Source organism: Chrysochloris asiatica, unplaced genomic scaffold, assembly GCF_000296735.1.
Source record: "Chrysochloris asiatica unplaced genomic scaffold, ChrAsi1.0 scaffold00094, whole genome shotgun sequence".
Lineage (NCBI taxonomy): Eukaryota > Metazoa > Chordata > Mammalia > Afrosoricida > Chrysochloridae > Chrysochloris > Chrysochloris asiatica.
Genome location: NW_006408612.1, coordinates 5,268,916 through 5,283,959, shown reverse-complemented (window position 1 = coordinate 5,283,959; position 15,044 = coordinate 5,268,916). Strand labels below are relative to the sequence as shown.

Below are 15,044 nucleotides of genomic sequence, written 5' to 3'. Positions count from 1 at the left end.
ATTTCAGGCTGAAGTTGAAAAAAGTGAAAACAAGTCCAGGAGAGCCCAAATATGATCTTGAGTATACCCCATCTGAATTTACAGACCATCTCAACAACAAATTTGATGTATTAGATACTAATGATTGAAGACCAGAGGAATTGTGGGATGACATCAAGAACATCATCCATGAAGTCAGAAGGTAATTAAAAAGATAGGAAAGGTTTTGGCAGCCCATGGCACTTTCGGTGTTCTCCTACACATCATAGTTCAAATGTGTAAATTCTTCTACAGTCTTCCTTATTCACTGTCCAGCTTTTCACATGCACGTGAGGTTATTGAAAATACCATGGCTTGGGTCAGGCACACCTTAATCCTCAAGCTGATATCTTTGCTCTTCAACACTTTAAGAAGGTCTTGTGCAGCAGATTTGCCTAATGCAGTGCGTCGTCTGATTTCTTGACTGCAGCTTCCTTGAGTGTTGATACTTGATCCAGGAAGAATGAGGTCCTTGACAACTTTGATCTTTTCTCCATTGATAAGAATGTTGTTTTTTGGTCCAGTGGTGATGATTTTTTATTTCTTTGCATTGAGATGTAATCCATACGGATTCTTCAGTAAATGTTTTAAGCACTCTTCGCTTACAGCAAGCAAGGTTGTATCATCTGCATATCACAGGTTGTTAATGATTCTTCCAATTCTGATGCCACATTTTTCTTCATCGAACCCAGCTTCTTGGATTATTTGCTCAGCATAGCATATAGTTGAATGAGTATGGTAAGGGAATGCAACCCTGTCACACACCTTTCTTGATTTTAAACCATTCAGTGTTTCCGTGTTCTGTTTGAACAACTGCCTCGTGGTCCATGCGCAGATTCCTCGTGAGCTCAATTGAGTGTTCCGGAATACTCATACTTCGCAATGTTGTCCATGGTTTGTCATGATCCACACAATCGAAAGCCTTTGTGTAGTCAAAGTACAGGTAAACTTATTTCTGATATTCTCTGCTTTCAGCTAAGATCCATTGGACATCAGCAATGATAACCCTTGTTCCACAGCCTCTTCTGAATCTGGCTTGAACTTCTGGAAGTTCTCTGTCGATGTATGCTTGCAGCTGTTTCTATATTACCTTTAGTAAAACTTGACATGGGAAAAAAAAAAATATATGAAAGAAAGAAAGCACCAAAATGGATGTCAGAAGAGACTCTGAAACTTGTTCTTGAACATAGAGAAACTAAAACAACTGGAAGAAATGAGGAAGCAAAAGATCTGAACAGAAAATTTCAAAGAGCAGCTTGAGAAGACAAAGTATTATAATAAAATGTGCCAAGACCTGGAGTTAGAAAATCAAAGGGGAAGAACACACTCAGCATTTCTCAAGCTGAAAAAAACTAAAGAAAAAAATTCAAATCTGGACTTGAAATATAGTAAAGGATTCTCTGGGCAAAAGATGGAATGAAGACATAGTCACTGTACCAAAAAGAGATGGTCGATGTTTCATCATTTCAAGAGGTATCATTTGATCAAGAACTGATGATACTGATGAAAGATGCCTAAGCTGCACTGAAAACTTAGTATAAGGCTACAGAAGTTGACAAAATGTAAACTGAAATGTTTCAACAAACTGATGCAGTACTGGAGGGGCTTACTCGTCTATGCCAAGAAATTTGGAAGACAGCTACTTAGGCAACCGATTGGAAGAGATCCGTATTTGTGTCTATTCCAAGGAAAGGTGACCCAACAGAATGCAAAAATCATCAAACAATATCATTATATCACATGTAAATAAAATTTTGCTGAAGATCATTCAAAAATGGTTTCAGCAGTATATTGACAGGGATCTGCCAGAAATTTGAGCTGGATTCAGAAGAGGATATGAAACTAACAGTATCATTGTTGATGTCAGATGGATCTTGACTGAAAGCAGGGAATACCAGAAAAATCTTTACTTGTGCTTTATCAACTATGCAAAGGCATATGACTGTGTGGATCATAACAAACTATGGATAAAATTACGAAGAATGGGTATTCCAGAACACTTAATTGTGCTCATGAGGAACCTGTACATAAACCAAGAGGCACTTGTTCAAACAGAACAAGTGAATGCTAAATGGCTTACAATCAGGAAAGTTTCTTAAGTTAGAGTTGTACCCTTTTACCATAATTTACACAATGTATGCTGAGCAAATAATCCGAGAAACTGGATTACATGAAGAATTACAAAATTTAAGGATTAGAGGAAGATTCATGAACAATTTGCGTTATGCAGATGATACAGCCTTGCCTGCTGGATGTGAAGAGGACTTGAAGTACTTACTGATGAAGGTCAAGACTACAGCCTTTATTATGGATTGCACCGCAGTGTAAAGAAAATGAAAATCCTTGCAACTGGACCAGTAAATAATGTGATAAATGAAGAACAAATTGAAGTTATCAAAGACTTCAATTTGCTTGGATCCACAATCAAAACTCATCGAAGCAGCAGTCAAGAAACCAAACAGTGACCCTCATGGCTCAACTTGCTGCCAACCAATAGATAGATATGTTGGGGGGACAACAACACTAGTAAGATACACTCACTTTGAATGAAGGAACAGTCAATCATTCAAAATCAAAGGGGCACGTAGACCTGGAGATGAGATAGAGAAGAGGAAGGATTGGTTGTGGTAAGACCCGAGGACTCCTGAACCCATGGACAAGGACATAGCCACGGAGGGCAAGAGCTGAGAGTGAAGCATCCAGTTGATATGATGTGAGGGGAGACACACAAGAATGCCCAAACTTGTAAATAGTACCCATCCGACTAACTTCGATAGCTTGATGATCAGAACTCGACTAGAGGAAAATAAAAAAATTTTTTTTTGGTAAACAAGTGAAAATTGCTACATATGATGAACTTGACCTATACTTATGGATGTAGTAGCCTAAAATAACAACTGAGAGGGAAGGAGTCTTCACATCAAATATCAATCCTGTCTCCTCTGTATACAGGGTTGATAGGGATGGGCAACTTAGACATTGGTTACCTAAAATGGGGGCAATATAAAGACATGAAGTGACTGCCTTGCAAGTTTTCAAGAGGGAGTTTAGTTTCAGAGTGTGTGGGGGAAGGTTGAATCTCCACTGAATAGTTTTCATCTTTTCTAGATGGGTCTGGAGAAAGCAGATGGGGATAAGTTTCTTATGATTCAATAGTGAGTAATAGTTATGACTAATTGCAACTGTCACAACTGTAAAGGTAGAAGTTTCATAGCATAAAGGGGGGAGTAGTTAATCTTACATCCAGGAACAGAGGACCCTAGGATCATCAAAGGAGAAGAGCACGAGAGGAATGTGAGCCCCTATCCAGAGAAACAGCGACACCAGAGATGGAGGCAGAGATGAGGACATAGAGAGATAAAGCAGCTGAGGATTCTAGACTCATGGAAAGAGAAAGGCTGTGTGCTGGCTGGCAGGAGGCAGGCTTGTAGAATGTGCCCTTTGGTCATTTAACTGATTATATATTCCTTAGTGTTTTTGTGTGTATTTCCCCCAAAATATATATCCTCGCCCCCCCAAAAAAAACCAGAAGGAATTGTAATCATTGCAATAAAACAATGAGTGTAAAACCAATGTTTTCCATGTAAACTGTCACTCAATTCATAATAAAATGGTTAAAAAAAATCAAAGGGGCAACATGTTCCTAAGGACAAAGGTGAGAAGGATTGGGAAGATGGGTGGAATGGAAATGGAGACACAAGGAGGAAGTGGAATAACTGTTGTTCGATGGAAGGCATTGTCGTCACTGAGATGAAACAAAATATTATTTGTTGAATGTAAAACTGATGATCTTGTCTGCAAACTATCACTCAAGTCACAATAAAAACGTTTTAAAAATCAAACGCTGTATTGCACTAGGCAAATCTGCTGCACAAGACCTGTTTAAAAAGTGTTCAAGAGCAAATATATCAGCTTGAGGACTAATGTGTGCCTGACCCAAACCATAGTATTTTTAGTTGCCTCAGTGCATGTGACAGTTGGACAGTGAGTAAGGAAGATGAAGAAGAATCGATGCATTTGAATTACGGAGTTGGAAAAGAATATTGAAAGTACCACATTCTGCCAGAAGAACAAGCAAATCTGTGTTGGAAGAACTACAGCCAGAATGTTCTTTAGAAGCAAGGATGACAAGACTTCATCTCTTGTACTTTGGACATGTTGTCAGGAGGGTCATGCATGGTAAAGTGGAGTGTCAGCAAACTCCACAAATCTCCCAACATGATGGATTGGTGTAGTAGCAGCAATAGTGAGTTCAAACGCAACAATTGTGAGGATGGCACAGGACCAAACAGTGTTTCGTTCTGTTGTGCATAGGGTTGTTCTGAGTTAGAACCAGCTTGACAGCACTTAACAATATAAGCTATTTCTTAGTAAGTCTCACTAAGCACAGATCTCCCTTCATAATGTACTGTAACTAGTGCCTGCAAGTGTCCTGTTTTCATTCAGCAACTGGGAGAGGCCTGTTCACTAGATATGGTCAGTGTAACTTTAGAACAGAAAGAAAGGAAGGAAGGAAAGAAGGAAGCTATTCTTTCATGGAAATAAGAATCATAATGTACTTTTATTTGTGATAAAATTTGGGGAATTATTTCAAAACACACCTTTATAACATTTCTGGTTGTACCACTAGTAACATCGCTACAATAAATACATGATGAAAGTGTTAAAAGAACATATCTGGATGAATTCTCAACCTTTTTTCTTAGTCTTGTGCATTCCCCAGAAATGAGTGCATTTAAGGTGTCGTTTTATTAAATCCAAACTTTGGAAGACTTTTCATATGTTCTCCAAAATATGTGGTCTAAAATACGAAGTTGTTAAGTGCCATTGAGTTGGGTCCGACCCATAGCAACCTTGTGTAGGATTTCCAAGGAGCAGCTGGTGAGCTTGAACCGCCAACCTTGCAGTTTAAACCAACTTTGCAGTTCACGTTATCCCACAGCACCACACCAGGACTCCAAAATGTACAGTTAGGTCCCCAAATAATTTAATACAGTAAAACCTGCAAAAGCTGGAACCTGTGCATAGTGGAAAACAGAATTATTTTTCCCCTAAAACGCACACTACAAAAGTGGTAAGTCTCCCCGTCAAAGACAGGAAACTTGTGAGACCTGGACAAATAAGACAGTCCCATCAAGTTCTAGCTCTCATAGGTTTCACTGTCTAAGTTCCTAGAGCTCACAACAACAGAACTAACTACCAGCACATAGGAAATACAGGGCTAGAAGAACATGTAAGTGACATGACTGCTTAGAATATGGAAAATTCTACAGGACAGTTTCTTCAACACATCAGTAGAATTATCTAAACATGGAAAAGGTGAATAAACAATGCACACCTATGTGAAAGGCTAAACTCTAAAATAAAACACTGACCATGCCAAATGCTGACATGGATGTGGAGCTACAAAAACTCATTAACTGCAGCTGAAAATGTAAAATGGTGCAGCCACTTTGAAAGACAGTCGGGTAGTTTCTTTCTAAGCCAAACATAGGCCTACATAATGATCCAACATTCATGTTCCTGGGTATCCGGATAAGATGAGAACATGTAGTTACTTAAAAAGCTAGCACACAAATACAAGGTGACATCAAAATTTGTGGAGAAATTCCATTTCTTTTGTATTTTTTAATTCCACTTTTCCTCGAACTTTTTGAATCCCCCTCTTACAGCAGCTTTATTCATAATTACCAAAAATTGGAAGCCATCAAGGTGTCCTTCAGTGGGTGAGTGGATAAACAGTTGTACATCCATATACGGAAATATTATTCAGTAACAAAAAGAACTGATCTATCAAGCCAAAAAAATAAATAAGACAGAGGAGCCCTAAATTCATATTCCTAAGTGGAAAAAGCTGCATACTTACACACATGTAGTATGATTCCAATGACAATATTATGAGACAGGCAAAGCTATAAAAATAGTGAAAAGATCGAGTTCAAGGGCAAAAGGAAAAATGATCACAGGCATTTTTTAGTATGTGAAACTATTTTGTATTACACTGTAATGGTGGACACAAGATGTTATGCATTTGTCAAAACCCACAGAACTGGGCAATACAAATTGTGAAACCTCATCTAAACTAGGAGTCCTGGTGTAGTGCTGTAGGGTAAGCACTGTTAACTGCAAGGTCGGTGGTTCAAAACTACTAGCTGTTCATTGGAAGACCTATACAGGGTTGCTTTGAGTCTAATCGACTCAATGATACTTAACAACAACAACAACAATAGGGTTTCTGAGGAGCAGCTGGTGGGTTTGAATTGCCAACCTTTTGGTTAGCAGTCCAGTGCTTATCCTACAGGGCCACAATAGGACTTTAGTTTCAGCAATCTACAGCATCCTGTAAATTAACATGGTAAATTTGGGGAGGGAGGAAAGGCATTTGTAATTCATCCTCCTTACCTAACCTACAACTCAGTGCCCTCTCCTACCTGTTGTTAAGTGCTTTTGAGTTGGTTCTGACTCACAGCAGCCCTGTGTAGGATTTCCGAGGCTGTAAATCTTTACGGGAACAGAAAACATCATCTTCCTCCAACTGAGAAGCTGGTGGGTTCGAACCGTCGACCTCGCCTTCTTAGTATCATAAAGTTACAGAATATAGAACATCATTTGGAAAAAATGGTGAACTTGGAATGGAAAATAGACCTGACCTTGGGAAGAGCAGATGGGCCTAGTGACTAACAGTAAACACAGGTATCTTTGCCTTCAACACTCGTCATCATGCTGTTTGTGGCATTTCACCCTGGGCTTATTCTTCTCTATTTGTAGTCAGAAGCAGACTTTTCTCATAGCTGCAACTGTTGACTGCATATGTTATTTTGTGATAAAATACCTATTTTACCACAGAACTTTTTTTTTTTTTTCTAACTTGCCATTGCTTTTTGTTTTGATCAATAAAAATCAATGTCCTAAATAAATACAGCAGACCATTTACAAGTATATTTTGAACTTTGCCTTCTGGCAAAGTCTTTTTTTTGTGTTCTGAGACACAGACTGACTTCATGGTAGTATTTTTTAGTAGAAAATAGTCTGGGACTAATCAGGACACGGAGTCCTGGTGTGGCACTGTAGGATAAAGTGCAGGACCACAAGGTCGGTTTGAACCACAAAGTTGGCGGTTCAGGCTCACCAGTTGCTCCTCAGAAACCCTATACAGGGTCACTATGAGTTGGAACTGACTCGACAGCGCATAACAGCAACATTGTAAATTGGTTTTATCAACGTAGCTGCACAATTTATCAGATCAACTAAATTTTAAATTCTCACAGAACTAGTCATTTCTGGTAATTTAGCTACATAGCCACAGTTGCAGTAACATGAAAGTATAAGCCTATCTTGCTAAATGTATCAGAATCTGATGATCACATCGTCTAAAAACTTTTTTACGTACAAAAATACATGACTAAGAGTATTCTGAAAAAATGTTAGTAAGATGAGCACTTAAATTATGAAGAATTTATAAAGAACAGTCTATATTGTTGTTTTTGTTAGGTCCATCGAGTTGATACTGACTTATACTGACTCTTTACACAACAGAACAAAAAACTACGTGGTCCTGTACCAACCTAATAATCTTTGCTATGTTAGAGCCCATTGCTGTTGACACTGTGTCATTCCATCTCTTGAGGGTCTTTTTTTTTTCTGAGCCTCTACTTTAGCAAGCATAATGCCCTTCTTCAGGGACTGGTCCCTCCTCAAGTGTCTGAAGTATGAGAGATTATTCTGGCTGTCTTGTCTTCTAAGAAGCACTCTGACTATACTTCTTCCAACACAGCTTTGTTTGTTCTTTTGGCAGTCCATGGTATTTTCAATATTCTCCTCTAGCACCATAACTCAAATGCTGTCAATTCTTCACGATCTTGTTTATCACGGTCCCAACTTTCGCATGCATCTGGTGGTGGTGGTTATGTGCCATGGAGTTGGTTCTGACTCATAGTGACCTTGTACAGGATTTCCAAGGCTGTAAATCTTTACGGGTGCAGAAAACCTCATCTTTCTCCTGTGGAACAGCTGGTAATTTCGAACTGTTGTCCTTAAGGTTCGCAGCCTGATTCGTAACCACTACATAATAATGTTACTGAAAATAGCTTGGGCAGGCACACCTTAGTCCTAAACTGATGTCTTTGCTCTTGAACACTTTAAAGAGGTCGTGTGCCTCAGATTTACCTACTGCAGTATGTCAATTGATTTCTTGACTGCCATTTCCGTGAGTGTTGATGATTGATTCAAGCAAAATGAAATCTTTGACAGTTTCAGTCTGTTCTTCATTATCTTGTTGTTATTTATTGGTCCAATAGTGGAGAGTTTTGTTTTCTTTTACATTGAGGTGCAACCCAAGTCCACAAGAGCCAAAATAGGACTTTGAACATATTCCACCTGAATTTAGAGATCATCTTACAAACAGATTTGATGCATTAGACACTAAAGACTCAAGATCAGAAGAGTTGTGGGATAACATCAAGAATATCATACAATAAGAAAGCAAAAGTTCATTAAGAAGATAAGAAAGAAGGAAAAGACCAAAATGGATGTCAAAAGAGACTCGGAAACCTGCTCTTCAGTGTGAGAGGCTAAAGTACATGGAAGAAATGAGGAAGTAAAAGCTGAATATAGAAAATTTCAAAGGTCAGCTCAAGAAAACAAAGTGAAGACTTAATGAAATGTACAAAAACCTGGAGTTAGAAAACCAAAAGGGAAGAACACGTTAAGCATTTCTCAAGCTGAGGGAACCGAAGAAAAAATTCAAGCATCAACTTGGAATTTTGACCAATTTCTATGGATAAAATACTGAATGATGTAGAAAACATCAAAAGAAGATGGAAGGAATACCCAGAGTCACTGTATCAAAAAGAAATGGCCAATATTCAACCATTTCAAGAGGTAGCATATGATGAAGAGCCAATGATACAGTCTATAAAGCTATTGGTAAAAATAACAATTGTTACCACAGGGTCTACAGTGAAACCCACCAGCTGCTCCTTGGAAACCCTCTATAGGGTCACTATGAGTTGGAACCCACTTAAGAGCACTTAACAACAACTACTACTTACTGAAGACTTCTAGTGTGGCACTATAGGATAAGTACTGGACTGCTCACCACAAGATCGGCAGTTCAAACCCACCAGCCACTCCTCAGAAACCCTGTACAGGGTCACTGAATCAGAACTGACTGGATGGCACTTAACAACAACAGCAGTGATATATTGAGTACTGTTTACCAGACACTTCCCTATTTACAGGCCTGCCGTATGGACGTGTATACAAAGTGTATGTACTCCACAAAAAAGTTAGTTAGGGCTTTCGGGAAATATAAGTGCTAGAAGGGTAATGTTTGTTTCATTAAAGGGATCATTTTTTCTTAAAATAGCTGGAAGTACTGTAACAAAAATGTAAAAACCATGTTTTCTAAAACATCTTATCAAATTACTCTTCTTTTGATGAAATTAGTAACCTCTCATCATAATAGACAAGTTTTTTGTCCCATCACTGGAGTGGTTTTTATCCTAATTCTTAACATGTTTGTTTTCTGAATTCATTTGACATCTAATAAAGTTGTTGACAAGGATGTACAGTTTTGACATTTCAGAAGAAATTTTCTACTTTATAAAATTATGTTTCTACATCCGAAATTTGAAAAGTTACTAAAAAGTACATCGAACTACATTCTGTTGCTCATTTAAGGCTATAAATTATTTTTCATTAAGATTATAAATTATACTTTATAAAATTATGTTTCTACATCTGAAATTTGAAAAGTCCCTAAACAGTACATTGAACTACATTCTGTTGCTCATTTAAGGCTATAAATTATATCTGTACTTTTATGCCAGTTAAAGACAACTATTGTTAATATTTAACTTTTATTTAAGGTTTTATCATCAATATTAGCAACCACATTGTAAGTATTCCATTAAGAATTAAGTATCTTAATGTAGAAGGTAAAAATTTTTACATTGTTTTAAATAAAATATTAGTATTATAATGAAGCAAAGATGGTACCTTACAATTTTGTTTTGTTGTCAATTAGGGCTTTTTTCCCTTGTAAATTGAAGCATCACATTATGAATAGCTCCCTCATAGACCTATGGTAGAGAGTTTCCCCTGTCATCTCACTAACTCCTAAAGCCAACTTGCAGTTGATTGTGGTAGCATGAACAGATGGTAAAGCCCAGAGAACCTGCATCTGAGGTTTTCCCATCAAACTTTTTACCAAAGCTGCTATTCACAAATGAACTGATTTGAATTCAATTGTCTTTTGCTTTCCATGACAACATGTAGATGACCATACAAGTAAGTGGTAAAAGACCAAGAAAGTAGTGAAAAGAAAAATAAAAGAAACATTTAAGCAACAAACGAGAACCAGTTTTTGTCCCACACCTCAGTCATAAATTCCTTGTGGACAATTTCATTCTTATTCCAGGTACATCATCCAGTAGGAGCTCTTTCAAGTCAGTGTACATGATTTAGGCCAGAAACTGTAGCTGCTTTGAAAAGTTGCCAATAGTTTGCTTCCTGTAAGGAAAACAAAAGCAGTTTGGGATTTTGTCAAAGTGGAAACAGCAGCTTATAAAAATATAGCACATATACCTATAGCCAACCTAAAATTGCTTGTCACCAATCCAAAACTAGTAACTAAAAATTGTTTAAATTTGCCTTTGTTTGTATGTATGTGAGAGAGAAAGATTCAAGTACTTGATGGTTACTTGTGGAATTTTCTGTGTATGTTGTTGATCACCTCATGTCAATACAAGGTGGCTTCAAAAAGGTCATGGAAAAAGTGGAATGAAAAGATAGTGGAATTTTTCCAGAAACTCTTTGAGGCCCCCTTGTATATTTAGTGTTGGTATTTGATAAATGTTCTTGTTGTTAAGTGTCATTGAGCTAGTTCTGACTCATAGCAACCATGTATAGGGTTTCCAAAGAGCATCTGGTGGGTTTGAACCATCAACCTTGAGGTTAACAATCCAGTGCTTATCCCATAGTGTCACACGAGTACTCTATTTGATAAATAATGGTGAGGAATTTTTAATTGGAAGCTAGAATTATAAACTATCTCTTTTAAATTGAACTCTTGAGAGAATGCTTATTAAAAGTTTAATTGTAGTTTTAAAAATCATTTTGCTTTGATTTTATACAAAAAGCTGCCAACCAGACAATATCTAAATGTATCTTTTTCAATATGGCAAAGTTACATAAGAAGAGAATCCCCTTGCACGCAAAGAAAAATGCAATTATTTTCTATTCTGAATCTCCACACTGCTGTTTTAGAAAATCATATCTGATTATTTGCTCAGCAGAAGATTATTGAGTTGATTTAGCTGTGATTTTACTTAACAAAGCTTCAACTGCATTCCTACTGTGGAGTCCGAAAAAGGTAGAGAGATATAAATGATACATTCAAACTGTGATTTTTGTGAACAGGGCCATCGATGCACCCCTCGGAGCTAATAGCGGAGATGAGAAACAGTGGGTTTGCACTGAAACGGAATGTACTGGGGAGAAACTTGACCGCAAATGATCCATCACAGGTAATGATCTTTTTATCAGTAAGCTGAAAATGTCTATAAATCTAAATGTGATTGCTTGTGAATTGCTACTTAATGTTTTCCAATATGCATATCCATAGGAAAGCAAGATAGAGGAAAGAAAATGCCTAAAATGTATTTTGATTTTGATTCTTTATTATTTTAACCTAAATGATCAATTGTTTTTAAACCTGTATTTTAATAAATGAAACGACTCCTCTGGGTTTATGTGGATAAAATATCTAACTGAACTGGTGGTAGAGTTTTTTCTTCCTGCTAACTTATGCCTGAGGTGACATTGAATAGAACCAATGGAAAGAAGTATATAAAACAAACCCCTAACACTGGTTAACTATCTTAACTTACTGAACTATGTAAAGCTCCAGAACATGATTGATTTTGAAAGACTGTATTTGAATGTCTGTGTTCTAATGTAAACCATTTCTTTTATTTAATTGGAAACTAAACCCCAGAAGAAGTTACATTAGTTTCATATGGTCATGTGGCTATTTAGACACAAAACTGAGACCAAAACTCAGACTCTCACTGGCATAAATTTGTACAGCTCTGAAAAAAGGTGCATAACTTTTCTTACGTTGTAAGGGATTGTTCACACATTATCATATATTTGGTGATTGCTGTTGAAAATATAAAGGCTAAAAGTATAGATATTTTTACCTTCCTGTAAGATTCATGATCTTGGTTTTATATTCACCAAATTATAAATAAAATATTTATACAAGTGTTTAAAATGATTTAACCTTAAAGACTAGCCATAGAGAGCTGCAGTTTTCCTGTAAGCATCTTACCAGTGCCCCCCAGTCATTCTCTTCCTGATAAAGTTTCCTGTTGCTGATCAAGCATTCATCTCCACCTTTTAGTACACTATAATCTCCCTTGACAGGTAGACAATTTTTTAAAATGTTTTTAATTCTCTCCTGCTACCCAATCCAGAATATGATATCCATCTGTAGTGTGTCCCTAATACAAAAACTTGTTTGTAAATGTTTTCTTTGCTGTCTGATAAATAGCATCTTAAAACCTAGCAATTTACTACTTTCTTTGGTGACTCAGGAGTATGTTGCGAGTGAAGGTGAAGAAGATCCAGAAGTGGAATTTTTAAAGTCATTAACAACCAAACAAAAACAGAAACTTCTCAGGTAATTAAGCAGTATATATTCAATAAATTCAACTACATTTCTTTCTGTGTTTCTTCTTAGTATCATATTCAGCTCAGCTTCTAAGAGCTAAAATTGTAATGCATCCATCACCTATATCGATTTGTTCATCAGCTTTTGTTGTTTGCTTAGTGCCACTGAGTCGGTTCTACCCCATAGTGACCCAGTATAGGGTTTCCAAGAAGCGATTTTGTCTTTATTTCAGTTATGAAGAAATGAGTTATAAGATTGCACATGCAGGTTTATCATAAAGTCATTGCACTTTTCAAAACATTTGATTTGGGATTAGATTTTTGGTTGTTAGGTGCTGTCGAGTTGATATTCACACAAGAAGTCCAGTGCTTCTCCTGGGCTCACTTTACATAATAGATTTGTGGATATATCTTTACACGGTTTCTTCTTAGAATATTTTTTGGGCATGTATTACTGTTTCCATTTTGTAAAGTTTTACACTGAATATGAAAAAATACTTCAATCTAAGGTAATATGAACTTTGCTCAACAGACTACTTCTGGAATAAAGAATCCAAGAAATGTTTGCTAAACCCAATAGAGGGCGCTCTTGGTGTTTTCAGTATGTAGCATTTTGAGAATGCCTGGTATTACCTTCCTTTCCCTTTAAGGAGTCTGAACCTAGTGAAGGCACTTGTAACTCAGATGTATCATATAAACACAATACTTTTCTGAGAATGTGGCCTAGTCTTTTTAAAATTCAGAATGCCTTAATAAAATGATCCTAATTACTTATAAAACTAAATAATTATTGATAATGAGCTTATGATTGTTTTATTTTATATAACCAAAAGAGAATATCCAAAAATTGTTAAATATATTCATAGTCAGAATTTCTGGGCAATATGCATGACTTTAAATTTTGGTAATGTAATTAATGTTGACTAATATTTCTGTATTTTAACATAATGTTGTTGTTGTTGTTATGTGCCATCGAGTCGGTTCCGAACATAATACATGTATGAAATTGGCTTTTTCATCTGATTATAGCTCTATATTTGAGTTTTCTGTAAATCCAACTAATGCTGCAACTTTTCACAGGTTCTCTGTAGGTCAGGATGAGTACCCTGTAATTTCAAATTATGAGTCACTTACAATGTTTTGTTTTGTTAAGGTAATTATTATTGAGAAAAGTTAGAAAACTGGCTTACTGCATTTAAGTTTTTATTATTTAGCAAGAATAATGTGAAAGGAAGAAAAATATTTGTCATGTCATAGATTAAATAATGTACTTATATTTGGAAACCACTTTTAATAGCTTCTAAGAAAGTATGTTATTGATTTGTAATTGTATTGTTCATGTAAAGGACTATTATTTTACACAATTATATCTGTTGCTATTTTTTCCCAATTACAGGAAATTGGACCGACTTGAAAAGAAAAAGAAGAAAAGGAAAAAAGATAGAAAAAATAAAAAGCCTCAGAAGAGCAGAAGTAAACATAAAAAACATAAAAACAAATCCTCCTCCTCCTCTTCATCTTCCTCCTCCTCTTCATCTTCCTCCTCCTCCTCATCGTCTTCTTCCTCCTCCTCATCCTCCTCTTCCTCCTCCAGTGAGACATCAGAAAGCAGCAGTGAGAGTGAAAGTGACAATAAAGAAAAAAAAATACAAAAGAAGAAAAGGAAGAAAAATAAAAGTTCAGGGTATAACAGCAGTGATTTTGAAGAGAAAGACAAGTCTAAGAAGAGAAAACTTTATGAGGAACTTTCTAGCAGTCACAGTAACAAGGAGAAAGTCAGGGACAAGCCTAGGTTTTTAAAGCAAGAGAGTTCTAGGAAGAATTATAAATGGAGCCATTCTGATTATGACAAAAAGTCCAACATCCATCATGATAGCCCAAAGAAGAGAGGATCGGAAAGAAACAGGAGGAGTAGCAGAAGCCACAGCAGAGACGAGAGGAGTAGGAGAAGCCAAAACAGAAGTCACGGTAGCTACAAACAGAGGGAGGGTAGAAAACTGACACAGCGAAGCCCCAGCGAAAAGAGCAAGTTAGAAGAAATGACAGCAGATGTTGTGGCACAGATAAAAACAGAGGAGAGAAAATGCAGAGACAGAACTCTGGAGAGAAGCAAACTAAAGTGACACAAAGAGAATGAAGCAGAAGCAGAGAGAAAACAACAAGAGACTATAAGTGATTTTACCTGGGAATAAAAGTATTTCTACTTTCTTATTGAATATTTTCAGTAAGGGCTAAGTTACTGTCTTTCTAATTATTAAAAAAAAAAAAAAAAAAAGCTCTATTTTAACCTTCCATCTCTGTAAGCTGCCATTTCAGATTAAAAACCCATGAATACCATAAGAATGCATTTT

General features: G+C 36.6%; 1 protein-coding gene across 1 annotated transcript in view; it reads left to right on the top strand.

Moving 5' to 3' along the window:
- Positions 1-14,830, top strand: part of CIR1 (corepressor interacting with RBPJ, 1) — a 66,188-nt gene extending 51,358 nt beyond the window's left edge. Inside the window, 8 exon segments of the mRNA XM_006878311.1 lie at positions 11,440-11,481; positions 11,484-11,577; positions 12,632-12,703; positions 14,090-14,199; positions 14,252-14,338; positions 14,341-14,648; positions 14,650-14,712; positions 14,714-14,830. Coding sequence (XP_006878373.1) covers positions 11,440-11,481; positions 11,484-11,577; positions 12,632-12,703; positions 14,090-14,199; positions 14,252-14,338; positions 14,341-14,648; positions 14,650-14,712; positions 14,714-14,830 — 893 coding nt within the window.
- Positions 14,831-15,044: the final 214 nt, after the last annotated feature.